The sequence below is a fragment of the Perognathus longimembris genome, chromosome 6 (assembly GCF_023159225.1).
Source record: "Perognathus longimembris pacificus isolate PPM17 chromosome 6, ASM2315922v1, whole genome shotgun sequence".
Lineage (NCBI taxonomy): Eukaryota > Metazoa > Chordata > Mammalia > Rodentia > Heteromyidae > Perognathus > Perognathus longimembris.
This window is the reverse complement of record NC_063166.1, coordinates 23,896,645-23,924,608: the sequence shown is the minus strand read 5'-3', so window position 1 is coordinate 23,924,608 and position 27,964 is coordinate 23,896,645. Positions and strand designations below refer to the sequence as shown.

The window sequence follows — 27,964 nt, the reverse complement described above, 5'->3', positions numbered from 1 at the left end:
CAGTCAATGAAGGACCCGTGCAGTCTGCTTAAACAAAACAAAACAAAACAAAACAAATCACAAAACAATCCGGCCAGGCGTTGGAGACGGCTGTAATTAGCATCCTAACAATGCCTCAGACGCCCATTCCCGCCCAGGTCCCAGATCACTGGGTTTATTGTGGCAACAGTTCCCAGCAACTGCCCAGCAGCGTCTCCAGTGCAGCCTTGGACTGCAGGAGGTGGGAGAGGAGGCAGCAGGGGCCGCGGGGGGCGCGGGGGCGCGGGGGCGCGGGGTAGGGGGTGGGGGCCGCCTGAGCGCTCCCCGGGGCGCACAGAGAGGAGCGGTGAACAAGGCGGGCTGCCCAGCATGGGCTGTGGACCTTCCCAGCCTGAAGGGGAAGACCAGAGACCAGTGCCTGAGCCCAAGAAAGGCTGGGCAGAGGGATCCCAGGTAAATTAATGATGATGATGATGATGATGATGATGATGATGATGATGATGATGATGATGATGATGATGATAAAATAGACATGATGACTTTAGCCCGGGAAGCCTCTCTTGGGGACAGCTGGAGCAGGTAAGAACAGGGTCCAAGTTCACCCCAGCCTCCTTAGTAGTTGGGTAATCAAACTGAAGCCTTTGGGAGCAACGGGGCCAGCGTTGGGCTGGTGTGTAAGGCAGGAATCCAGTGTCTTGCCTCTGTCGACACACATGCAGATTCCTGGCCACACCTAGGGCAGCGGAGCCTAAGTGGGGGTTCTGCACACAGCTGGGGGTGACCCTAGGGTGGGTCACCTGCTTTCAAGGGAAAGCAAGAGTTCCTGGAAGCTGCCACATATTACTTACTACTAGCTTCTGAAAATGGGTTAGTTGGTAGCTTCACTTGGGGTTGAGGTTGTTCACAGGAACCCTATGGTTGCCACCTGAGAGACCCAGAGAAGTGGGTGACTGACTGGCTTGCCCCATGCTGCAAAGCTTGTTTGGTTGGAGAGACTGAGTGGAAGTCAGTGTTCGAGAATCTCATGCTGATACTCTTTTCACTATGCCTCAAGGGTGGTAGTCTCCTGTAAGTCATTTGGAGACCATTCATGGAATCGGTTTTTTCAGAGAGGGGCATGGAAAGATGCCTGTGACTTCTTCCTCCTCATCCCACATTCAAGTCTTACATACACAGAACTAGGAGCCATCATGGGTCCAGCCCAGTGGGGTTACCCTAAAGTAAGGCAGGGATGCTATATGATTTTCCACCAAAACCAGACATTTCAGAGTGAAAAGGGTTGGGCATCAGTGGCTCACTCCTTTAATTCTAGCTACTCAGGAGGCTGAGATCTGAGGCTCTCAGTTGGAAACCAACCCAGGAAGGAATGTCTGCAAGTCCCAGAAGTGGAGTGGCTCAAGCAGTAGAGCATTAGCCGTGAGCACAAAAACCTCAGGGACAACACGCAAACCTAGAATTCAAGCCCCAAACCCTGCAACAACAACAACAACAACAACAATAAAAAAGAGTGAAGAGGAATGCCTTTTACATGCTTTCCCAGACAGTATAGCTGAAGTCCAGCATACTAGGATTTAAGGCTATCTTTCCTAAGGGATATTTGGGGAATGGCAAGCACATGCTTGAGATGAATATGATAGCTCAGGACTATAATAACTTTGGCTGGGCAGGAGGCAGCATTAGGAAAATCCAGGTCTGGAGGCCTACATGAGCAAATGTGTAAAACCCTACCTGAAAAATAAACTAAACAGGGAAAGGGCCAGGAGGTGTGCCTTAACTGCTGGCTTGACACCAGTGCTTTGAGAGAAGCCTATCCCTAACACTGTCTCCAGACTGCCACTGCCTGTGTTTAGAACCTCATTACCTCTTTGGTGTCTTTCTGCCTCTCCTGTCACTAACCAGTCTGACTCCTTTCTACCTAAGAAGCAATTCATTGTCTTGTACAAAACCCTTTACAAGTAGATCCCCTCCTTTCTTTCTAATGGTATCTTCTCTATTGTCCATCCTGGACTCTTGCCTCTGTCAGGCCTCCATGCTAACAGAGTTGATTTTTATGCCTTCTCCTGTCAGATTGCAAAGTATCATATCCTATTAATTTGCTTCCATTCAACCTTCTGTCCTAAGTGTCACCTCCTTGAGGACTGGAGCCATTAAAAAAAAATCTTTGGGGGCTGGGGATATAGCCTAGTGGCAAGAGTGCCTGCCTCGGATACACGAGGCCCTAGGTTCAATTCCCCAGCACCACATATACAGAAAACGGCCAGAAGCGGCGCTGTGGCTCAAGTGGCAGAGTGCTAGCCTTGAGCGGGAAGAAGCCAGGGACAGTGCTCAGGCCCTGAGTCCAAGGCCCAGGACTGGCCAAAAAAAAAAAAAAAAAAAAAAAATCTTTGTATATCTAGCAGTTACTGTGAATATAATTTAATAATGAATATACTTTGAGTGATTGCCCATCCCAAACCCTCTACCATCTGGGTTCCTTGGTATGTTCTTGTCTCTTAGTAGCATCATTTGACCAATAAGGAGGAAATTCAATATTTAAATCATCTGAACATATACTCAGCATTGGTTCCCACATGTACCTGCTCATTCTGTGCTCAAAGCACTGAAGTTTGGAAATCTGACTTGGGAAGGGTATAATTATTATTAATTAAACTCTATAGTCATCAGAATAGCAATCCCTTCTTTTTTTTTTTTTTTTTTTTTTTGGCCAGTCCTGGGCCTTGGACTCAGGGCCTGAGCACTGTCCCTGGCTTCTTCCTGCTCAAGGCTAGCACTCTGCCACTTGAGCCACAGCGCCGCTTCTGGCCGTTTTCTGTATATGTGGTGCTGGGGAATCGAACCTAGGGCCTCGTGTATCCGAGGCAGGCACTCTTGCCACTAGGCTATATCCCCAGCCCAGCAATCCCTTCTTAACTACACGGGGCACAGAGTTCAGTAGGGTAGTTAGATCTGTGATTAAAATGACCATGTTTGCCTGTATGAAATCTAGAGACTTCTTCACAATCCAACTTTAAAACGTTCAAAGCTAAACATCTTGAAAATAATCTACAGGCTTATTCTCCACATTTACCTTAGTTTAATGTGGCAAGAAGACACTGCAGTAAAACTCATAAGAAAAGCATCAGAAACTTCTCTTCATTAGAGAAATGTTGTTCTTCTACCTGAGTAATTTAAAGTTGATCTACTATCTAAAGGGAGAGGTTACATCACAATGGATGGTCACCAAGAGCCCTTCACATCTTTTCTCTAATAGCTAATAAGAAATGATTGCTTATTTTCTATAAAAAAAGAATTAAATTACTTGTCACTTCTCCTTTGCACTCTTTTTACCTCCTCCTCCTCCTCCTCTTCTTGTTCTTCTCCTTTCATCCTCTTCTTTCTCCTCCTCTTCCTCCTTCTCTCCTCCTTTTCGTTTTCATTGTCATTGTCTTCATCCTCCTCCTCTTCCTTCCTCTCTCTTTGTCTCTTGCTCTTTCACCCTCTCTCTTCCCCCCCACCTCCCTCCCCACACCCCAGCCCTCTCCTTTCAGTGAAAGTGATAGCCTTGTCCCTCAGCCCTAATGACTATTCCTCATATTCTTGAGGGCTTTTTGTTTGTTTGTTTGAGAGCTGGTAGTTTTTATTATTTTTACTAGAAGTAAACTACAGAAAATCAAATTTTGAAGAACAATTTCTTCCTATAGGTCTATACACAAATATATTTATAAAATGCATCTGCTAATAATTTAAGAAGCTTTGAGCTCTGGAAAGCATCAACAAATTACTTCTTCCAAGCTGTTTGGCAAATGTTGTTTTTTTTTTCCCAAATAGTAAACTACATATAGCACCCCTACACCAGGAAGAAAAAAAGAAAAAACAAACAACAAGCACCTGTCTATAGCTAAAAGCAAAGAATTTTTTAAATAGAATAGTGATGGTTTTCATCCACAAATGGTCACTTTGAAAGTCATAGTTAATTCTAAAACTGATTTTTTAAAAACTACCCCAAAGGCACTGAAGCATAAAATCAATAGAAAATGTAGAAACACAGCCTCTGCTCAACTTCATCTCAAGAACAAGATAAAACTTCCTACACACATTCCCACCTCCTCCCCAGTAACCTCTTAATTTCTAAAAATAACTTCATTGGGGCTGGGGATATAGCCTAGTGGCAAGAGTGCCTGCCTCGGATACACGAGGCCCTAGGTTCGATTCCCCAGCACCACATATACAGAAAACGGCCAGAAGCGGCGCTGTGGCTCAAGTGGCAGAGTGCTAGCCTTGAGCCGGAAGAAGCCAGGAAGAAGCCAGGGACCAGTGCTCAGGCCCTGAGTCCAAGGCCCAGGACTGGCAAAAAAAAAATAAAATAAAATAACTTCATTGACAATCCTGCCCATTTAAACACATAATTGAAAGCCACCACATCCATCACATTATAGGACAGTTTCCCACCTCAAAGCCAGGACTACCCATATGCAGCCAATCCTCATTCTTTCACCTCATCCCATCCATTTTCTGACTCTGTAAGTTTGCCTTGGCTTAGCATGCATAACCTTTGCGATTAGCTCCTCTCGCTTATGATAGTGCTTTCAAGTATTGTCTGATGGTAGCAGTGTCAGTTTTTAATCTATCTTGATTGCCAAGTAATATTCTTTTGTGTGACAATGCCACATTTCACTTATCCACTCATCAGCTGATAACTTTGTGTGGTTTCCTCTTGTTGAGCATCATACATAAAAAAAATTATAAGCATTTCTGTGCAAGTTTTTGAATAAGCACATATTTTTACTTTGCTCGGTCATTTCCTTAGGAGTAGTTTCTGCATCCTTGCAGTTACTCTATGCTTAACTTTTTAAAGAAACTACGAAACTGCTTTCAAAGCCACTGCCCCAAACTAATTCCCAAAGCAAGCCGTGAAGTTTCTAGTTTCTCTACACACTCGCCAACACTTGCTGGTGTGTGCCTTGTTCTTCACAGTTTTCCTCATGCATGTGAAGCAGCTGACTCTGCTCACTGTGGTTTCTATTTCTCTAAGGACAAAATAACATTGGACATCTTTTCATTAGCAGATCAATTGACCAATTTCAATCTATTTTACTAGAGTCTGTATGAGTAAATACATTTAGGAGGTGCTATACCAACAGGTTGATAGTCCTTCTGTTTAGAGGAGGGTACTGATTTTCTACTGTGGTTTGTGTCAGTCAGAATTCTACTAGAGGAACAGATCCACTGGAATAGATAGACTGATGTGAGGGTGGATGAATAGATAAATGTATCGTGAGGAAAGGTCTTATTCAGTTCACATCTCGCTTTTGAGACTCAAGACAAACAGCTAAGAAGCTGTGAGCACCTATAAAATCAAAGAGAAAGTTATATATTTCTAAGATACAATAGCACAAGTGGACATTTGTATTTCCAAAGGGAGGAATGGAACAAAAACAAGATTAAAACCCAATAGGGCTAACATCAAACCCTGTAGCTCTGTGTCTGGCAAGCAAAACATGCAGTAGTGGCAGGATGTGGGCATTGCTATCTGGAGTCTCAAAGGCCTTTCTTGCAGATCAGTTCTGCTCCCTGCCCAACATTTTCCTCACCAGCTGTTCCATGTCTCTGACATTTCCAAGTTCCTTGGGTCTCCATTGCATTGAGGCTTGGCCTTCCCACTTTCATACACCACTTTCTCAGGGGCTGCCTGAAGAGATTTCTCTCTGTCCCATTGCCTGACTTTGCTTTGAAATCTAGGCGGAAGCCTCTGTGGACTACAATGCTTGTATTCTTTATGTCTGCAAAAACAGCATCACCTATGAGATGCTCAGGGTTGTTGCCAACTTAAGCAATAGTCAAGCCCCCTTGTGCACCTAAATGGCTGGAAACTGGGAAGCAGCTTTCTGATGAACCCTGTATGAGCCAGGAGCCCTTGAACTTTCTTACCAAAGCAGTCTTAAAGTCTTAAGTCTCAATTCTTTTATGCCTTTCAGTCTGCCATGGGTGAGATCAAGCCTTATTTCCTATTGTCCGATGCAAAGCACTGGGCTTCTTTTCCATCATCCATGCCCAACTCCAAATCTTGGCTCCAACTTCAAATCTTCTCCTTTTCTAGGCAAACTGCAAGTTCTTCCAATTTGAGTTTGCTGTTTGCTTCTTATTCTCATTAGAAGCAAAAGCAGCCAACAATACGAGTGCCATCAACTTTCTCCCACCAGGCTAATGAGTCCATTACCTTCCAAATCAACCTCACACAAAGTTACAATTCATGGAAAACATACATTTATTTCTCAAAATGTGGCATGAATAACTTCTAGGCGAGTTCCCAACATAATCTTCCTCTCTACTTGAAACCTCATGAGCACAGTCATTTCTGTCAATATTCCTAATGACATCATGACCTTCTATGCTTCCATCAGAATTTCACACTAAACTCTGCTTCCAGCTTACCTGACCCGCAGCTCCAAAGTGTTTCTGAATAGCTCTCATAAAACAGTTTCAAAGGTTTCCAAGTTATATGGTTCAGGAATGGGCACAACAATGCTCCCACTTGTTGGTACCAATTATCTCTAACAAAATGCCTGGAGAATTAACTTAAGAAAGAAATGTATTTTGACTCATGGCTTCAGAGTTGTCCATGGTCGCATGGCCTAGTCACTATGTGGATCAGTGGTGTAACAGAGCATCATAGCGGACAAGGCCTGATGGAACAGAGCTTCTTAGCTCACGTCAGCTGGGAGGCTGAGAGAGAGAGAGAGAGAGAGTCTGGAGACAAGATACACCCTTGAAAGTCACTTTCCCAGCTACCTATATTCTGCACATAAGCCCTGCCTCCTCAAGTTCCCATTCAGCTACAAATTAGTCAATGGATTAAGCCATTCTCACTAGCCATTGATCTTCCCATACAGTCACCAGTTGGAGACCAGGCCTTCCATACCTGGGCCTTTTAAGGCCTGTTTACACTCAAATTATGACATTCCCTCTGACTGTCTTTTATGTAAAGACTTCAAATTGCACTTAGAGCTCACCTGACTGATAGAGGATAATCTTGTCTTCTTGAGAACATTAATTCAATCACATCTAAGTTATTTTACCATATAACATAACATCTACAGACTAAGGAGTCCTCATCAGACTACCATGTAAACAAGTTGGCTCAATACTCACAAAGCAGATGGAGCACCCTGACTTTCATCTTCCCTGAGAAATTTTGACCCTCACTGAGCTGTTCCCTTTTCACAGGCTGAGGTCAGGGTGACTCATTCTAGGGAAGATCACAGCCCCCAGACTGAAGATGCACAAACCAAGCACACTCTGGACAAGGCAGAAGACCTGGACCAACAAGTCCAGATGGGAAACTTACCTGGAACTATTCCAGAAAGTTCTCCATCTCCTGATAAAAGAAATGGAAGAATAAACTCAGGTAAACTCCTTCTCCACCACTATTTGTATTGATCTCCACAAGATATTACTCCTCTAAACACATAACTGATATTAGGTGGAGCTTTTATTACTGCTTCATGGGTCATGGAGTACATTAAATGGCAAGAGTTTTGTCCTGAACGTTAGGTCTTGATTATGTAAGTAATGCTAAGTAATCATTAGTGTTTTTGTCAATGCTGTAGCTAAAGCCATGTTGTTGTGTTTAAGCTAAAGTAGTGTTTATTAAGAATTAAAACACAACTTAAGAATAGGTGCTTCCAAGCTGGGCACTGGTGGCTCATGCTTATAATCCTGGCTACTCAGGTTGTTGACATCTGAGGATCATGGTTCAAAGTTAGCCCAGGCAGGAAAGTTGGTGAAACTCTTATCTCCAATTACCTACCAAAAAGCTGAAAGTAGAGGTATGGCTCAAGTGATAAGGTGCTAGCCTTGAGCAAAAAAGCTCAGAGACAGTACCAGGATCCTGAGTCAAGCCCCAGGAACTGCACACACACACACACACACACACACACACACACACACACACATACACACGCACGTGCACGCACTTCCATTGATATAAATTTAACTCCTACTATATTAACATCTTTCTGAGGGAAAGTTCTGCACTATCAAAACTATATAAAAGCCTTCTTTGAACTTTTCTCCCTGTCTTTCCCATATCCAAGTTATCAGCAAACATAGCACTCAAAGAATCAAAAGCATAAAAGGAGTAGCTACCACCTGGTGTGCTATGTAGACACTACTTGTTATTTCCCCTGTGCTGTATTTTGCCTTTTCTTGAGTTATTCCTTCCTGTTGATTCATGACATCTTATTTATAATGTGACCAATCTTTAGAATAACATGAACCTCACAGGTCTAGTGGAGTAGAAGTCTGTTTTGTTTGGGGGATGCAGGAAGATTTATTTTTGTTTCATTCCTTGTCATTATAATTTGGAAAAGTAAATGAGTTAGTACATGAATGTGTTTTCATGGGCTTTACTGAAGTACACATCTTATTGTACAGTTTGTATTTGCCACCTTCTGTGGTTCTGATGTGACCAGGGAGAAGGAAGCAGGAAGTAAGGAGAGCAGTGCTGGGCCTACCCCTTCCTGCCCTCTACCCCCTAGAAAGCACATATGCTTTGTTCTCTCCAATGATTAAGTGGATCTGCTTCCTCTCTGACAGCAACATGCATGCTAAATACCTGTGTGGTTGGCAGACTGAACAGCACCAGGCAGCTGGGGACAGGTACAGTTGTAAGTCCTGCCAGCTGTACTCTGTTTTAAAAAAAGAACACTAAGGGGAAGATGACATGACAGGTAAACAAGATAATGCTAAGAGAGAAAAGCTCAGGGAAGCATCAGCTACCATGCAGATGTTTCTAAAATGTAGTGTTCAGGCCTTTTCAGAAAGTAACTCATGGTAGAACACCCTGGGCTCAACAACATGTGTTCCCTGCCCACATTTCCCATCTCCTATTCCTTGGCTTCCTCCTTTCTTTATCCTGAGCTTTACAGCTTGCAGAATGAATTGGTTAAGGATCTCAAGTCTCATCTTAACACTTCCCAAGGACAAAGTCTTTTTTTTTTTTTTTTTTTTTTTTGGCCAGTCCTGGGCCTTGGACTCAGGGCCTGAGCACTGTCCCTGGCTTCCTTTTGCTCAAGGCTAGCACTCTGCCACTTGAGCCACAGCGCCACTTCTGGCCGTTTTCTGTATATGTGGTGCTGGGGAATAGAACCCAGGGCCTCATGTATACGAGGCAAGCTCTCTTGCCACTAGGCCATATCCCCAGCCCCGACAAAGTCTTTTTGATTCATGATGGAGATGGAAAAGGTCTTGACTGCACACAGCATACGGAGCACCCTCACTTGGGAGCACAACATACTGTAGATTGTCAGTTATTTCTCCTTGTGGGGATGGGGCCACTCCCCCTGTCCAGAAGCCAAAGGAGGATTCTATCACATGTTCCTGGCCCAACAGAAAAAGAAGATCCAAACCCAGAATTCAAACCATAGTTTCTACCAAATGCATGGTTTCATTCTTTTATCATCATAATGCCAAAAATGTGTTAAGTCAAACCCAAGTCATTGTTAAATCTAGAACCGGGTGTATTTCCTTTATTTAAAAAAAAAAACAACCTTTTTGTTTTGTTTTGTTTTTGCCAGTCCTGGGGCTTGAACTCAGGGCCTGAGCATTGTCCCTGGCTTCTTTTTGCACAAGGCTAGCACTCTACCACTCGAGTCACAGCACCACTTCTGGCTTTTTCTATATATGTGGTGCTGAGGAATCGAACCCAGGGCTGCATGTATATGAGGCAAGCACTTTACCAGTAGGTTATATTCTCAGCCCCCCAAAAAACTTTTTAAAATTGTGAATAGCAGTAAAAATTTTTAAGAGAAAAATCTGTGAACAGAGACTGCATACTTTTTTCATGCAGACCCTGCGAAGGTTAAAAGGTCACTATACTAGCATCAGAACATTCCCCATTCACAGATCCAATGCTACCTTGCCTTTAAATATACCATGTGTTTTTCCTAAAAACAAGATTTCTTTGCATGATTTCCGTACAAGGGCCAGGATCTGGAAATCACCATTGATAAAGACCATCAATGTACTATTATCTCATTTATAAACCATAAGCCAGTTGTGTGAAAATTTTGAATTCAGCATCTAATTCTTGACCTTGTGTGTAATTTGTCATGTGCCTTTCATCTCCTTTAATCTGAACAACCCTTCAACTTTTCCTTCTCTCTTAAGACAGACCTGGATATCATTGAAGAATACAGGCTTTTTATTTTGTAGACTGCTCCTGGACTTGGACTTCTCTGAAATTGGGTTTAGGTTATGCAATTTTTGGCAAGAATACCAAAAGGAAATTGTATCATACTCAATGTTAGGAGGCAAATGATAGCTACTACACTTGCTTGCATTTTGAAAATATTGTTAATGTAACAAAATCTGTGAGTTGTTTACTGAACTTAGAATTTGAGCAAACCTGGAAATCTCTTCCTATGTCAAGATTAAGATAACATCACACATGTCTTTTTGTTTAATTTCATTTTTTATCCATGCTTACAAAGCCTGGCACTGATGACTCATCCCTGTCATCCTAGCTGCTCACGAGGTTGAGATTTGAAGAACTAAAGTTCAAAGGCAACCCAAGCAGAAAAGCCCATTGGACCCTACCTTCAAAATAGCCAGCAAAAAGCTTGGGTAGTGGTATGGTTCAAGTGGTAGAGTGCCAGTCAGGCAAGTACCCGATCCTGAGTTCATACCCTACTACTGGCAAAAGAAAAAAAAAAGAATGTCTAATTATATGAGAAAATACTAATGTTAATGTAAATACTAACTAAATAGGAAACAAAAAATTTTGATATGTCATCAAATTTATAAAAATATCCCACTTGGATAATGGCAACCTCTGAATAGTGAGAGTATTCTCATTTGTATCTTATCTTTTTTATGTGTATATTCTAAATGTGCACTGGTAATCATGAATTACCTTTTCAATAAAATAGAATGAATATTTTGGGGGTAGGTGTTGAACTCAGTGCTTTGTTTTTGCTGGGCAGGAGCTCGGCTACTTGAGCCATGCTCCCATCACTTTGATATACATTAGGTATGCTTCCGATAGAATCTCACATTTATGACCAGGCCAGCCTGAACCTCTATTCTCCTCGTTATGCCTACCACATAGTTAAGATGACAAGAGTATATGGTGCCCCACTCAGCTTTCTTTGGGGTCCTCTTGGACTTCAAATTTCAATCTTCCCAACCTTTGCCTCCTGAATACCTACCTAGTATTAGAGGAGTGAGCCCTTGTGTTCATCTTGTGGGCTTTTATTTCATAGTGCTGTTGAGTTAACATAGGCCCTCAATTTTCTAGGCAAGCACTCTACCACTTGATCTATGCCTTGTGTTCTTTCGTGTCATATTGGTTTTTGTTTTTTTTTTTCAAATTTTTATTATCAAACTGATGTACAGAAAGGTTACAGTTTCATACGTTAGGCACTGGATACATTTCTTGTACAGTTTGTTACCTTGTCCCTCATACCCCCCTCCCTCCTCCCCCTTTCCCTTCCCCACCCCCCACGGAGGTGTTCAGTTCACTTACACCAAACAGTTTTGCAAGTATTGCTTTTGTAGTTGTTTGTCTTTTTTTACCCTGTGTCTCTCAAATTTGGTATTCCCTTTCAATTTCCTACTTCCAATACCAGTATACACGGTTTCCAATATACTCAGATAAGATTACAGAGATAGTGTAGGTACAACCACAGGAAGGTGATACAAGAACATCATCAAATATAGAAACTACAGATACACATAGGACGTTGAAAGTAGTTACAACTGTTTCCATAACATGAAGTTCATTTCACTTAGCATCATCTTATGTGTTCATAAGGGTATAGCTATTGGGCCTTGTGATGCTCTGCTATGACTTGCCTAAACCTGTACTAATTATTACCAATAAGGGAGACCATAGAGTCCATGTTTCTTTGGGTCTGGCTCACTTCACTTAGTATAATTTTTTCCAAGTCCTTCCATTTCCTTACAAATGGGACAATGTCATTCTTTCTGATAGAGGCATAAAATTCCATTGTGTATATGTACCACATTTTCCTGATCCATTCGTCTACTGAGGGGCATCTGCGCTGGTTCCAGATTCTCGCTATGACAAATTGTGCTGCAATGAACATTGTTGTGCTGGTGGCATTACTGTGATTTTGTTTGTGGTCTTTTGGATAGATACCCAAAAGTGGGGCTGCTGGGTCATAGGGGAGTTCTATATTTAGCCTTCTGAGGAATCTCCATACTGCTTGCCAGAGTGGCTGAACCAGTTTACATTCCCACCAACAATGAAGTAGGGTTCCCTTTTGGCCACATCCCCTCCAACAATTGTTATTGTTAGTTTTCTTGATATATGACATTCTTACTGGGGTGAGATGGAATCTCAATGTTGTTTTGATTTGCATTTCTTTTATGGCCAGTGATGTAGAGCATTTTTTCATATGTCTCTTGGCCATTCTCATTTCCTCATCAGAGAAGTCTCTTTGTAAGTCTTTAGCCCACTTGATGAGGGGGCTATTGGTTCTTTGCGGTTTTGTTTTGGAAAAGGGCAATTTTTTTAGTTCTGCATATTTTAGAGATGAGGCCTTTGTCTGTTGAATGGCCGGTAAAGATCTTCTCCCAGTCTGTGGGCTTTCTGTTTATCTTGCGAGATATGTCCTTTGCCGTGCAGAAGCTCTGCAGTTTGATGCAGTCCCATTTGTCCAACCTTTCTTTGATTTGCAGCCTTTCTGGGTCTTTGTTAAGGAAGTTCCGTCCTGCACCAAGGAGCCCAAGTGCTTCTCCTACTCCTTCCTTTAGTGTTTTCAGGGTGTCTGTTTTGATTTCAAGGTCTTTAATCCATTTGGAATTGATTTTGGTGCAGGGTGATATATAAGGATCTAGTTTTAGTTTGTTGCATGTGTTGAGCCAGTTTTGCCAGCACCACTTGTTAAAGAGGCTATCTTTCTTCCATACTATTGTTTTAGCTCCTTTATCAAAGATTAAGTAGGCATAGTTCTGTGGGTTCATTTCTGGGTCTTCAATTCTGTTCCATTGGTCTTCAGGCCTGTTCCGGTGCCAATACCAAGCTGTTTTTATTACTATAGCTTTATAATACAGCTTGAAGTTGGGTATTGTAATTCCTCCAGCACTGTTCTTTCTGCTTAGGAGTGTTTTTGCTATTCTAGGTCTTTTATTGTTCCATATGAATTTCTGGATTGCTTCCTCTATTTCATTAAAGAATGGTGTTGGGATATTGATGGGTATTGCATTGAATTTGTAGATAGCCTTTGGCAATATTGCCATTTTGATTATATTAATCCTCCCAATCCAGGAGCATGGGAGGTTTTTCCATTTCCGTAGTTCTGACTTAATTTCGTTTTTCAAGCTTTTAAAGTTCTCATCAAAGAGGTCTTTCACTTCTTTGGTTAAGGTTATTCCCAGGTATTTTATGTTTTGGGGGGCTATTGCAAAAGGAGTTGCTTTCCTGATATCAGCCTCGGTCTTCGGGTCATTAGCATAGAGAAAGGCCATTGATTTTTGAAGGTTTATTTTATATCCTGCAACTTTGCCAAAGTTTTGGATCAGCTCTAGTAGCTTGGGGGTAGAGTCTATGGGATTCTTTAGGTATAGGATCATGTCATCTGTGAAGAGAGAAAGTTTAACTTCATCTTTTCCTATTTGAATCCCCTTTATATTTTCTTCTTGCCTTATTGCTCGGGCTAGGAATTCTAATACTATGTTGAAGAGCAGGGGAGAGAGTGGACATCCCTGCCTTGTTCCTGATTTTAAAGGGAATGGCTTTAGTTTTCCACCATTTAGAGTTATGCTAGCTGTTGGTTTGTCATAAACTGCCTTGATTATATTCAGGAATGTTCCCTGGAATCCCAGTTTTTCCAGGGCTTTTAGCATAAATGGGTGCTGGATTTTATCGAACGCTTTTTCCGCACCCAGAGATAAAACCATGTGGTTCTTTAGCTTGCTCCGGTTGATGTGGTGGATTACATTAATTGACTTGTGTATATTAAAACCAACTTTGCATCCCTGGGATGAATCCAGTTTGATCGTGGTGTATGATTTTTTTGATGACCTGTTGAAGTCAATTGGCCAGAATTTTGTTGAGAATTTTTGCGTCTATGTTCATCAGGGAGATCGGTCTGTAGTCCTCTTTCCGTGATGATCTCTGCCTGGTTTTGGGATGAGGGTTATACTGGCTTCATAGAATGAGTCTGGTAGTGAATGTTCTCTTTCAATTTCATTGAAGAGTTTGAGAAATATTGGTGTGAGTTCTGTTTTGAAGGCCTTGTAGAATTCTGCAGTGAATCCGTCTGGACCTGGGCTTTTCTTGGATGGGAGATCATTTATTGCCATTTCTATTTCAATACTGGATATGGGTCTGTTTAGAGGGTTTAAATCTTCATGGTTGAGTTTGGGGATATCAATTTTTTCTAGGAAATCATCCATTTCTTCCAAGTTCTCGAATTTGTTGGCATAAAGGTTTGCAAAATAGTCCCTTATTATTTTCTGAATTTTGGTTATTTCTGTGGTGATGTTACCTGTTTCATCTCTTATCTTGTTTATTTGAGTGTGCTGCCTTCGTTTTTTGGTCCGGTTTGCCAGGGGTCTGTCTATCTTGTTGATTTTTTCAAAGAACCAACTCTTTGTTTTGTTGATTCTTTCAATGGTATTTTTCGTCTCTAATTGATTTAATTCTGATTTGATTTTAATTATTTGCTTCCGTCTATTGACTTAGGGTTTGGCTTGCTGTTCTCTCTCCAGAAAATTAAGGTGCATCCTTAAATTACTGAGTTGCTGTTTCTCCAGTTTGTTGATGTATGTACTCAGAGATATAAATTTTCCTCTGAGTACTGCCTTTGCTGTGTCCCAAAGGAGCTGGTACTTTGTGTCCTCAACTTGGTTGAAGTCCATAAACATTTGAATTTCCGTTTTAATTTCTTCAGTGACCCACTGATGGTTCAGCAGTGTGTTGTTTAGTCTCCATGAAGTGTAGGATTTTCTGTGGTGGCTGTTTGAGTTGAGCTCTAATTTTATTCCATTGTGGTCTGAGAGAATGCAGGGAATGGTTTTGATACTTCTGAATTTGTACAGATTTTCTTTGTGCCCTAAGATGTGATCTATTTTGGAGAATGTTCCATGTGCTGCAGAGAAGAATGTGTATTCTGTTGTTGCTGGTGGAATATTCTGTAGATGTCAGTTAAGTCTAGTTGGTCTATGCAATTATTAAGATCTGTTGTTTCTTTGTTTAGTTTTTGGCGTGTTGATCTGTCCAGAGGTGATAGTGGAGTGTTAAAGTCCCCAACTATCAATGTGTTTGGGTCTATGAGTGTTTTTAGAGTCAGTAGTGTTTGTTTGATGAAGTTGGGTGCTCCTGCATTTGGTGTGTAGATATTTAGGATGGTTATATCTTCCTGTAGGAGAGATCCCTTTACTAGTATGTAGTAGCCTTCTTTGTCTCTTCTTACCTTTTTTAATTTGAAGTCAATTTTGTCTGATAGTAGGATTGCAACTCCAGCCTGCTTATGGGGGCCATTTGCTTGATAGATTTGATTCCAGCCTTTCACTTTTAGAAGATGTTTACTTTTGCTGGATAAATGTGTCTCTTGGAGGCAGCAGAAAGATGGATCTTGATTTTTGATCCAACTTATGAGCCTATGTCATTTGATTGGAGAATTAAGTCCATTAATGTTGAGAGTTAGGATTGAGAGATGATCGTTTGTTCCTTTCATTATCACTACCTTGTTTAAAGCGGTGTCTTCCCATTTCTTGATCTGATGTTTACTATTTAGGGTTCATTTCTCTGTCTGTATTGGGATCTTGATTATTTTCCCTGTGTAGTACATCTTTGAGGATTTTCTGTAAAGCTGGTTTTGTGGAGATATATTGTTTCAGTTTTTCCTTACTGTGGAAGACTTTTATTTGACCTTCGGCTATGAATGAGAGTTTGGCTGGGTACAGAATTCTTTGTTGGTAGTTATTTTTATTTAGTGTTTGGTATACTTCATTCCAGGCTCTCCTTGCTTTCATGGTCTCTGCTGAGAAGTCTGGGGGTAATTCTGATTGCTTTTCCTTTATATGTGATTGTTTTCTTCTCCCTAACAGCTTTAAGGATTCTTTCCTTGTACTCTACTGATCCTGTTTTGATCACAATGTGTCGGTGGGATGTCCTACTCTGGTCTGGTCGGTTTGGGGTTCTAAATGCTTCTTGTATCTGGATAGGCCTTTCCTTCTGTATATTTGGGAAGTTCTCAGCTAATATTCTGTTAAACAGATTGCCTATCCCATTAACTTCTTTCTCCAGGTTTTCCTTAATACCTATTATTCTTAAATTGGGCTTCCTGATCGTGTCTTGAATCTCCTGTAGCGATCTGTTTTGTTGATTGGACTGGATTTGTATTGATTTTTGATCTTTCTCCATAGAATGTAAGGAATCTTCAGCTCCTGAGATTCGATCCTCTGCTTCAGTTAGTCGGGACTGTAGGCTAGCTACTTGATTTCAAATCTCTTTTCCTTCTGACTGGTCTTTCCTGATGACTTCCATGTCATTTCTTAGGTCTTGTATGGACTTCTTTACTTCATTAACTTCATTACTTTAGTTTTGATTGTTGTCTCTCAGATCTTTAAGCTGGGTAGCTATCTTTTCATTTGACTCTTGAAGTTGATTTATCTTTCTATTTGTGGATGCCATGAAATTCTCCATTAATTTTTGTTTTGCCTCCTCATGCTCTAGAATAATTGACTGAAGAGATTCAAACTTTTCATTTATCATGTTTATCAGTAGACTTTGTAGAGCCTTTTGGGGGTTCTCTTCTATGTCTTTGATTGACTGCTCTGCTTCCTGCTTGTTTTGAGTGGGGGATATGACTTCATTGTTTGCCATCTTTCTTGTGTTTCTTCTGCCCATTTGAATTGGGAATGCCAGTCTACCAGCACCTGTGAGCACCGTTTAAGACCCAAAGCAGCCCTTACCAAGCACTGTTGTGTAAATATTACAAGTTCACAATTATATACAGATAACTTGTATACCTGTCTATAAAGTTAGATTTGGTGTTCCTAAAGAATACAATTTCAATATAACAACCGATCCTGGGCCCTGTAGTCAGTATTTACTTATTTACTGTTACAACCCTATACGCAATTCTTGTTTTTATATTAAGTTCTTTTAGGACTGGCTTTCTCTATGAACTCCTTTGATTAACTCAGATTAAGCTGGGATACCCTCTATCCAATAACCAGGAGTCAATGGAACCTGGAGGTCCAGGCAGTAAGTCAGGAGGGTAAGTTGGAGATAGTAAAGAGAATAGAGTAAAATGTATTGGGGGGGGGTGATTTTTGTTTAGTTTCAGTGACGTGGAAATGTGGAGAAGAATAGAATCAGTAGAAAGAACAAGGTTAAAATGACAGACAATGGAGAGTTAGCAGAAAAGAGTGGAGGTGTTATTCATAGGAAAGTAATTTTTAAAGAAAGAGAATGCAAAGAGAGAAATAAAGTAAAATACTGGAAGACAGATACACTAAACAGAGAAAAATTATTTTAAAAAGAAGAAAAAATAAATAAAAAGGAAAAAAAACAGAAGGAACAACCCAAACAAACAAACAAAAACTTGATAAAACAATCCAGTAAAAATGGAAAACAAACAAACAAATAAAAAACAAACAAACAAAAAAAAACCAACGATGTTTCAGATGTGAAAAAATTAAAAAGAAAAATTTTTTTTCAAAAGTTTAAAAAATGTTTGAAAAGAAAAAAAATGGAGTCCTCCTTGTTTGGGTGGTCTTTCCCCAGTCTCTGTTTTCCTTGCAATGGTCTGCAGTCTATTTTCCTGATTGGCTGGTTTGACTTGATTTCAGTATGCAAGGGGTGGATCTGTTCTGACCCTTCTCCCCTGTTGGTGCAATCCTGGGTCTCTGAGGTTCGCACAGCTTGCAGGTGGGCCTTGGCGTCCTCTGTAGATGGGGACGTGAGCAGTCTCAGGAACTGTGGCTTCTCTGTCTGCTGTGGGGCCACTGCCTTTGATGCCTGGATTTGAATAGGCTGTGGACTCAGCAGGGCGGGGCGCCTCTGGCCTGTTTTGCTCGGCTGAGAGTTGCTTGCCTGGGGGAGGCGGCCTCCTAGGCGGAGGTGGCTATGGAATGCAGCTCCGTTTTGGGCTGGGAATTGGGCTTCCTCTGTGACCCAGGAACTGTTTGTTCCTCCATCTGGTGTTTCCGTGCCGCCGGTAGCTGCTCACAGCTTTTGCTTTAAATTTAGAAAATCCGGCGGGCAGGATGGGGACCCTCTGGCTAAGCCGCTGCCCAGGACTCGCCTCCTGCCAGGGCAGGGGGCGTTCTCCTGGGCAGAGTTGGCTCTCACTGTTTGGTCCCTCCTGCCCTTTTCAAAGATGGCTACTTTGACCTCGCTTTCCCCAGGCCCACTTCAGTTCCAATCTGGTCTGACCCTATGCCAGTGGCAAAGATGGCGCTTTGCTCTGGCGGTGGAGGAAGGGCTGCCTCCCAGAAGCTGCTCTGTGGGCATGAGTGAGAATATCTTTCTTGGGGTACTCACGCTTTCTCTGCGATTTCAGCCGGCCTGTGCTCAGCTGCCGTCTGGAGTATTTCTCGCTGGTCTACGCTGTGTGCTTTAGCCGCGCGGAGTGCGGGTTGCTGTGCCGGGCGCTGCGCTGGCACTGGCGCGGTGGTGGGACGCAGCCCAGAGCTCAAATCTGTGTTTTCAGAAGAGCAAAGTCGATTTTTCCTTCCTGGCCAGAATCCCTGTACTGTTAGAACTTACTTTGGCTGTCTTTCTAGGAGTAAAAGTTTCTATGGGGTGAGAAAACTGTGATGTCGGAGGGAGCTCAGCTAGGGCTCTGCTGCTCCTCCGCCGTCTTCCCGGAAGTCCTCATATTGGTTTTTGAAATAGGAGCTCATGAGCTTTGCCCAGGTTGCCCTGAAACTCGAGATCCTCCTTACCTCTACCTTCGGAATATCTGGGATTTCCCCTCACCTGGCTTCACAATGCTATTTTAGATTTTCCCCAATAGTTTCCAGTGTTCCAAGAAAATGTGAAAATGATTTGAAATGACTAACATATTCTAGGAATCTCTGTTTATGGTATCTACTATAAGTATCATGCCAGATAATTTAGTGAACTCAGAAAATAATGGATCAGAACAGTTATAATGATTTCATTGTGTTAGAGACAGAGGTCAAGCATGACATTCCTTTTGGAAACATCATGGGAGAAAGATTGACCAATAGTGATGGAGCCATTTCTTTGATCTCTCTCTGAGCTGTGAAGTTGAGCTGGTGGAGATTGAATTCAAAGGGACTTAGATTCAGGCCTTGTTAACACACTTGCTGCTCCTATTCCCCTGGGAAAGTTTAACTGGCTTCCATCAAATCAAGGTGCTTATTTATAAAAATGAGGATTATAAAGCCTCTCTTACAGAGTTGCTGCTTGAGTTAGATGTGAAGCAGTATATAAAGTACTTAGTATTGTGCAACTGCACAATAAAAACTACCCAGTAAATAGTTATTGTCATGTTGCCCTTCTAACAACAACACAACAAAAGTCACCCTCTCAACAATAACAAAAACAACTCTGATTTCCTGAAGGGATTCACCTCTGGGCCTAAATGTTCGATTCTTTTGCATTTTTTCAAGTTTTCTGGTTGACCCACCTAGATGACCTGTTTTTTTACTCTGTCCCCAAATCTGTACAGAACACTTTAAAATGAGAATTGGTTCTATTTCAAACACTCACATGGGCAGAAGAACCAGTACAGGGAAGTACAGACATGGTAAGGGATTTGTTGGTATTATGTGCTGGGGCCAGTCAGGGAAAATCTCTGATAATAGAGAGGCTAATCATCTGAGTGAGAAACACCCGTGTGTGTGTGTGTGTGTGTGTGTGTGTTCAACTGTGAGTGTGTTTGAGTGTGTTTTCTTCCTCCCAGCACAAACCGAAAGACACTCTGTGGCCGCTCAGATTAGAAATTTTCATAAAAAGCTGCCACCCAAGAAGTAGAATGACAAAATAGAAGAGAGTTCATCTCTGAGGAGTACACACTGCATTGTTTCTGACTGCAGAAACAAGAGTTGTCTTGGGGCCAACAAGCTAGCCTCATTTCTTTTATAATCTGACAATATAAAACTTACTGCTTATTTGTTTATTTGCATAATTGGGTGGTTTGTAAGGAGATGTCCTCTTAGTCTATGAAGGCTCCTCTACAAACAGTTTATTGCTCTTTTTTTAAAACACGAATTCAATGCTAGCTGATACTACTCCAGTTTTGATTTGGTTCAAAACCTCTTTTCCAAAAGGCCTACTTTGACTTGCGTGTAGACATAGCAGATGGTGTAACTGTGCATTCAGGGTTGCAGAGCTCGACGTCTCTTGGCAACATCGTGCTGTTTATGCTTTGTGTATAAAGCATAGAAACCAAACTGCAACTCAGAAGACTTACCAGGAGAATGTCTTGAGTCTTTGCTAGAGTTCAGCTTCATCATTAGAGGAGCAAACTCATGTCATCTTACCCAAGTGTATACTTGTTGTTACAACAAAACTCACAAATAGCAGCACACAGAAGAGCTGTTGTTATGTTCATAGGAGATAAGCTAAGTCAAGAATAGATTATGAAAAAAAAGAGTAGATTATGTTGATATATTTCCTCTGTAAGAATAGCAAGAACAGACTTCAAAGGACTACAAAGTTTTATAATAGAAACAGACGCTTGGTAGAAATACTGGATTTAAGATTTCAATGGACGATGAAGTATAAAGTGCCCATTTAGTATTTGATTAATAAGACTCTTCATTCTTCAATGTCCTTTTCTGTTTTCTTTGTCTTTGGAAGATCTGGCGGCCAATGGATTAATCAATGGTCCTAAATCCCTGGAGAAACGAGAACGACAAAAGTCATTAGACATCCTGGAGGAGCTAATCGTTCAAGGAATCATACAGAGTCACAGCAAAGTGTTCAGACATGGAGAATCCTACGATGTCATGGCAAGTAACTTTCTAATTAGCATTCACTTATATTCACTTGAAATGAGCAACAGAAGAAAATGAATCGCAAGCCATTACTTTCAGTAAGAATTGCAGCTTCCAGGATGCAAATTACAAAACAAATGACAACATTTAAGTAAGTCAGATTTTTCTTCCATAAATTTCTTTTTCGTAGGGCTTGAATTCAGGGTTTGGGCGCTCTGTCTGAGCTTTTCATTCAAAGCTAGTGCTCTACCACTCTAAGCCACAGGACCACTTCTGGTTTTCTGGTGGTTAATTGGAGATAAGAGTCTCATGGATTTTGCTACCCTAGCTGGCTTTGAACTACAATCCTCAGATCTCAGCTTCCGGAGTAGCTAGGATTACAGGTGTGAGCTACCAGGCTTTTCCATAAATTTCTATATAGTATGTATATCTTTCTCAGTAGAGCCAGGAATCAATCATAATGATTGATGAATCCATTGAAACATTTCATGGGTTTTACTGAACTTAACATGTCTCAAGATATAAGTCCTATTGAATAACTTCCCTTCATTCTTTCAGAAATTTTTACGAAACATTGCCTTTGGGAATATAAAATTGAATTGTGATTTATTCAAGATGGAAAGAGATCTAAATGTCAGAGGTACAACTGATAGGCTTATACGTACATGTATGCATATGTGCATTCTAAGACCAACACAAAGAAATACAATTCTAGAAATTTTTACATTCTTGCTTTTGTTGCATCATCTTGATGACTCTCTCCTTAATGGAAATGGTATTTTCCTTCCATTTTTAAGTGATTCGACCAATGTCTAGGGCTCTGGTTTTTTGCTTTCAAGTTAATAACTTTGTGCAGCTGTGAAGAAGATAGCATACTTTTTCTACTTTGATTTGTTTTATTGTCTATTTTTTAAGCCAAAGGTCTCAGCTCCTACCAGTATTTCTTAGGGCACAAGCAGGAGAATGAAGCTAAAAAAGAAGAAATAACAACTGAAATATATGCTTGGGCATAGGGGAATGGTTGGGAAAAGAAAAAACAGAAATGGTAGAAGTAGAGACCAAAAGTCACATCATAATTGTCAGTTATCCCTTACCATCATTTAACCCTGTGTTGTAGAGAAAACTGTCAAATGGGAATGAAAAATGCATTATATAAATCAGGTTAACAGATCAAGCACCTAGTGTTTAAATAAAGTTGATTTCATTCTTTGTGTGCAGAGAATATTGAAAACTTATAAATCAAAAGCCAAAGTGTCCAGGAACCAATGGCTTATACCTGTAATTCTAGCTACTCAAGAGGCTGAGATTGGAAAGATCCCAGTTCTAGTTCCTGAAACTTTATCTCCACAGAAAAATCTGGGTGTGATACAGTGCACACATCCCTGCTATGGTGGGTATATCAACAGGAGGATCATGACCCAGGCAAAGTAAGAGACTCTATCTTAAAAATAACCCGAGTAAAAGGTTGGAGTCATGTAAAATGATTGCCTAGCAAATGCCTAAGTTCAAACAAAAGAAGAAAAAAAATGGAGAGAGGAAGGAAGGAAGGAAGGAAGGGAGGGAGGGAGGGAGGGAGGGAGGGAGGAGAAGGGAGGGACAAAGGGAGGGACAAAGGGAGGGACAGTGGGAGGAAAGGAGAGAAGAAAAGAAGGGAAGAAGGAAGGGAGGGGGAGGGAGGAAGGGGGGAGGAAGGAAGAAAGGAAGGAAACAGTTATTCACTCTTGACAAGGAAAGCAGGTCTCTTTCAGCTTAGATGGAGGAAAAAAAACACACAACACCTTAATTGTGCCAGACAGCAAATTCTTTCAATGTTTTGGAGAAAATTCATTAGACAAAACTAAAAAGAATGATACTGGACATATGATAATCATATAAAATATGGAAATATTTGACTGCTAATACTTTGAAGTTTCGAATACTTAATAATTTTTTAAGAAAAACAAAAGCCTTATAAAATTGATTTAAAAAAAGAGTCAAGGAATGCAGGGCAATAAAAAAGGCTGATAAAATAAAGCAAATACTAATGTCAGCAGTTCCTCTAATGTGATGAATCCAATCAGATGTGTGAACATTATTTCTTCATTTAAGGGGAAAATATTTTAAATAAAATGGTGTGGGGGAAAATAGAATACATGGGAGAGAACATTTGTCCAAATAAGGCTTCCTGTATGCACTAATAGTAAACTGAGATGCACGGGAATTCTGCAAGCTGGCCTGTCTCTTCCTTGGCTTGTTTGTTACCTTGCATGATGTTTTCAGTTCAAGTGACATAGAAGGAAGAGTAGTGACAAGTGAGAGCAGTGAGGGTCCTTCTCCTCCTTGGAATCTGGGTGTCCAGTGACACAGTCTATTCCTAGAGATCCATGAAAGTGTCTGTGGTTGCTGCAGAATATCCTTCCATCTTTTTCCTTAATTTTTATCTTACACTTGCTGGCAAATACTACAGCTCCATAACCAACTTTCAAGAAGGCTTACATGAGACTTAAAATGATATGCAAGAAAGATAATATCAAGAAGCTATCGGGCCAGGGGCTGGTGGCTCACGCCTGTAATCATAGGAACTCAGGAGGCTAAGATCTAAGGATCACAGTTCAAGGCCAGCCCAGCAGGAAAGGCCATGAGACTCTTACTCCAAATAAACCACCAGAAAACAGGAAGAGGAGCTGTGCCTCAAAGTGGAGTGCTAGCCTTAAGCACAAAAGCTCAGGGACAGTACCCAGGCTCTGAGTTCATGCCCCATAACCAACCAACAAACAAGCTATTAGATGACTAAATGAATCTTTCAGTGTATTTGAAGACAAATTTAATGAGACAAAGTGGCTATATTGTTAACATGTATTGTTTATATGTACATGTTGATAAGTGTATGGATTGGTATAGATCTCTTTATAGGTAAGTGACACTTATTTACCCACATTGATTTTAGTGGGTTTAGGGTTTGTTTGTTTTTTATTTCAAGCCCATTTCTCCCTACCCTTGGTACATTCTGAGTCTTTTTACAAGGGACTCAGTGAATTTTTTATTAGTCCCTCCAGGAATACTCTTATTAATTTCTCCAATGAGTGGTCAAAGTTTATTCTCCCCTTTTAGCAGCTTCTGTTTTTGCTAACCTTTGGAGTCCTTAGGGAGTTTGATTGCATTGCATCAGTCTCTGACATTATTTGTGGAACCTCACAGGGAGTTTTTGAAGAAGGAGGAAACAGACTGAGTCAGGACTAAATAATGTCAGTCAACAAAGTGACTTTCCCCAGGAGGTCTAGAGTCAAAAGAATAGGAATGATAAAACCTTTTTCAGAAAGCTTTTAACCTAATCTAGGTACAAGACTCCATTGGGGAGCAAAACCAAGATAGGTTCATCTGTAGGTCAGTACTTAATTGGGAAAGCTCTGCTGAATTCACTCTGGATTTATGACATAACATATAGGAGGTTGGTTAGCTGGAAATAAGAGTCAAATGTTATCGCAGCATCTTTGAGAACAGAAGTCTTCTGGCACTAATTTTTTTATCCATTCTAGGGGAGGGGCGTTTGAACTTAAGGTATTGGGACTATTCCACTTGCACTAAGCCCATCGCCCTTTTAAAGGCTTTACTTTGTTGTTCAGATCGAGTCTCACACTTTCGCCAAAATTGGTTTAGGATTACAATTCTCCTACCTCTGCCTCCTTCCTAAACTGAATTTACAGGCATATACTGCCATGGCTGGTCTCTGATAATATTGTTAAAGAGAATGATTGACCTGGTAACTTCTTTACTATTTCTCTAGGCTTTCCAGTGGTTGTTGTTTAGTCTCTGCATCTTCATGCACACCATTACCATGGTTACCACTTTTAAGTGCCAACATTTGATAAATCTTGACTTCCTAAAATTATGAAGGATACAGATGAGTTAGGGAAGTTTTCTCCCATTTTTACATAAAATTTCAAACTCAAGAAATGATACAGGCTGCATCCATGAGACTAATTTCTCAAGAAGAGGACAAACATTATTTAGGAACAAAGCCATAAGAATGGTCCATGCAATCTCAAAACTCCAAAGGTCTCTTACACTTGCTGTGTAATTTCAGTATTGTAGTTAAAGTTCCATTGTTATGTGAACTCCAAGTTGCTCTTTTAATCTTTGATGAATGAATTCCCCTAAACAAGATTTTTCATACTAATTTCTAAGTTTTTCTAGTTGAGCCACCAAAGCAGATCCTTTTTCCAGCAAATCCACTGGAAGCTTGAGATCTAAATGGCATTTTCAGAAAAAAAAAAACACACACAAAATGAGGGACAAGGTGAACTTGCTTTAATGAAAATTTTTGTGCAGGGAAAAACCAGACCACATAAAATTGTCTGTGACTGTAAACGAGCCACAACTTCAAGGAATGCCTTTCTGTTTAAAAATGAATTTCTGACAAACCTAGGTTTTGAAATTGGAAAGAAACGTAATAGTCCCCACTAAACTATCATTCAGAAAGCCGAGTCCTGAGAGATACTTCCCTCCAGCCACACCTACATCCCTTCTGTTTCCAGTTCCCATATTGGTGCTATGAGCTTTCCATTCTCTCTCCCCATCACTGTGATAATTCTGTGTTCTTATCCTTATGTTGCATGCTGTTGTAGGAAAAAGTCATTGATCTCACATACTGGAAAGTACTTACCATTATTAAGTAGGTATGGTTTCTTCTTCTCCTCCCTGTTACCAAAAAAATCCTCTGAAATAAGTATTTAGACTGCTTGGGGCTGAGTACCAATCACCTGCCTGTCTTTGTCTCTTTGATCCATTTTTAAAATTCATTTTATCTCTTTGATTCCTTCCTCCCCCCCTTCTCTGAAGAGATTGTCCTTCGGAAATCACAACAAATGTTAATAATTACTTTGTGTTTAAAACAAAATCTGGGGGCTGGGAATATGGCCTAGTGGCAAGAGTGCTTGCCTCCTACACATGAAGCTCTCGGTTAGATTCCCCAGCACCACATATATGGAAAACGGCCAGAAGGGGCGCTGTGGCTCAGGTGGCAGAGTGCTAGCCTTGAGCGGGAAGAAGCCAGGGACAGTGCTCAGGCCCTGAGTCCAAGGCCCAGGACTGGCCAAAAACAAACAAACAAACAAACCAAAAAAAAAAAAACCAAAATCTGAAGAAGAATTATCTAGAATAGTATTGCCATTTTATAATGAAGACTCAAAACTCATTAAAAAACATTCCTAAGTTTAGAGTTTTATATAGATATAGATAGATAGATAGATAGATAGATTAGATTAGATTAAGTGAAGAAAGCAAATTGCAGGAATATATGGTATAATCGGATCTTTTTCTGCATTACAGATGTCCTGTACATATATATACATGTGCATAGAGAATATCTAGAAAGATATGTACCAAACTTTTATGATTTTTTTCTTGTTTTTTTTTTGCACTTGCTAGACAATCTATCTCTAGAGCCATACCCCAGCATTTAAAATTGTGTCTGTTCTACCTCTCTTTCCTTTCTTTCCCAAAAATTTCAAAAAAAATCTTCCTCCAGGTAGAAGCGACTGAGAAGCCACTGAGAAAGCCACCAGCCAGGCTGAAAAAACTGAAGATCAAAAAGGAAGTAAAGGATTTCACCATGAAGGACATAGAAGAAAAGATGCAGGCGGTAGAGGAACGCCGGAAGGTAACGGAATCTAGCGGAGGCTTGTAGCTCTGAAGCACTTACTGATGGCTAAAAGGAGTTCAGACTTTCCTATCAGCAGCTTTGAGACAAATTGTATGGTTTTTAGCCTGTTATTTTAATGATCCTGTAAGCTTCTTATGATCTATCCTTAGTAGCGTCTTAAAATTATCTTTGTGCTGTGAAGGAATGAATCTTGAAGAGGCTTGAAATTTAGTTTCATCCACACAAAGCCTGATTTAAAAAAAAAATTCAATTCTCAATGTGTGCTGGGGGTTCACACCTGAATTGATAACTGTTCAGGGAGCTGAGATAAGAAGATCTCAGTTCAAAGCCAGCATGGGTGTTGGAAAGTGCCTGAGACACTTATCTCCAATAAATTACCAAAAAGCCAGAAGTAGAGCTGTGGCTCAATTGGTAGAACCTTAGTCTCAAGCAAGGAAAGCTCAGGGATAGTGTTCAGGCTCTGAGTTCAAGCCCCGGGACTGGCACAAAAAGAAAAAAAAATCAAGTGTAGGGTTTTGTTCATGAGGCAAGGAGCAGGAGAGGCAAGGAGCAGGAGAGGCAGTCACAGGGCAGGCCCTGTGTCTGACACCTGCACCAGGTGCTCCTCAGCAAATAAACATTTGTTGTATGTATATTATGTAACAAGTATCATTGCATAACTGAATAATGAAAATGTAAAAGTCTGAATAGAGCAACACATGCCAGAGTAACAAGAACCTATAGAAAGTCACTCAAGTTCTCGTTTCTTTCTTGAATATTACTTTTCAGAAAAAAGAAGAAGAAATCAGAAAACGGCTACAGAGTGACCACCGACCTTTGCCCCCAGTGACTCACTCAGATGTGACTGACCTGGGAGGGGCTGTGGTTCCATTTGCCACTGGACTTGCAACTGGGAGTTCTGTCCCATTTGAAGCAAGGGATCCTGAAGGAAGAGAACCATTGAAGCAGAAGAAGAGTACAATAGATGCAGCCCTGATTCACAGGAGCTACAACCAGGAAGGGTTGGGTGTGGTGGAATCAGACATGTCCTACAATCGAGAAGAAGACATTTTCTAAGGAGCCCTGTTCTGTGACACACACACACACACACACATGCGCACACACACACACACACACACACACACACACACACACACACACCTTTCTTCTCGCCAGCAATGGCCTTTTAAATTTGTCCCAGGTCCTCTGATTGAGTGCTCACCCACTGGGATTTCTGCTGTGGGTTTAGGAATGATTGTGGGTTTAGGAATGATTGTGGGAGCTGCCTTAGGTGAGTTAGGTGAGTTGAATCATTAAAAAGGATTGTGCTCATAACAAAAAAGAAAACCATAAAGACAGATCCACTTACTGAGCTTCAATATTATAGTGTTGTTATTCTCCCTCAATCTAGCTTTCAATGTACTTTAGATGCCTTTGGAG

At 40.9% G+C, this 27,964-nt stretch overlaps 1 protein-coding gene across 1 annotated transcript; it reads left to right on the top strand.

The window, feature by feature from the left end:
- Positions 1–348: 348 nt before the first annotated feature.
- On the top strand, positions 349–27,601 carry Stmnd1 (stathmin domain containing 1). Its single transcript, XM_048347372.1, has 5 exons — positions 349–432; positions 7,183–7,363; positions 20,768–20,919; positions 26,411–26,542; positions 27,314–27,601. Exons 1-5 carry the CDS (start codon positions 349–351, stop codon positions 27,599–27,601), a joined length of 837 nt encoding a protein of 278 aa, XP_048203329.1.
- The last annotated feature ends 363 nt before the right edge of the window (positions 27,602–27,964 follow it).

What these genes read in the sequence shown, in the direction of transcription:
- Stmnd1 (XM_048347372.1), top strand. Translation starts at nt 349, where the DNA reads ATGGGCTGTGGACCTTCCCAGCCTGAAGGGGAAGACCAGAGACCAGTG. An exon ending in GCTGGGCAGAGGGATCCCAG is followed by an intron (nt 433 to 7,182) that starts GTAAATTAATGA and finishes CCCTTTTCACAG; the next exon opens with GCTGAGGTCAGGGTGACTCA. An exon ending in GAGAATCCTACGATGTCATG is followed by an intron (nt 20,920 to 26,410) that starts GCAAGTAACTTT and finishes ATCTTCCTCCAG; the next exon opens with GTAGAAGCGACTGAGAAGCC.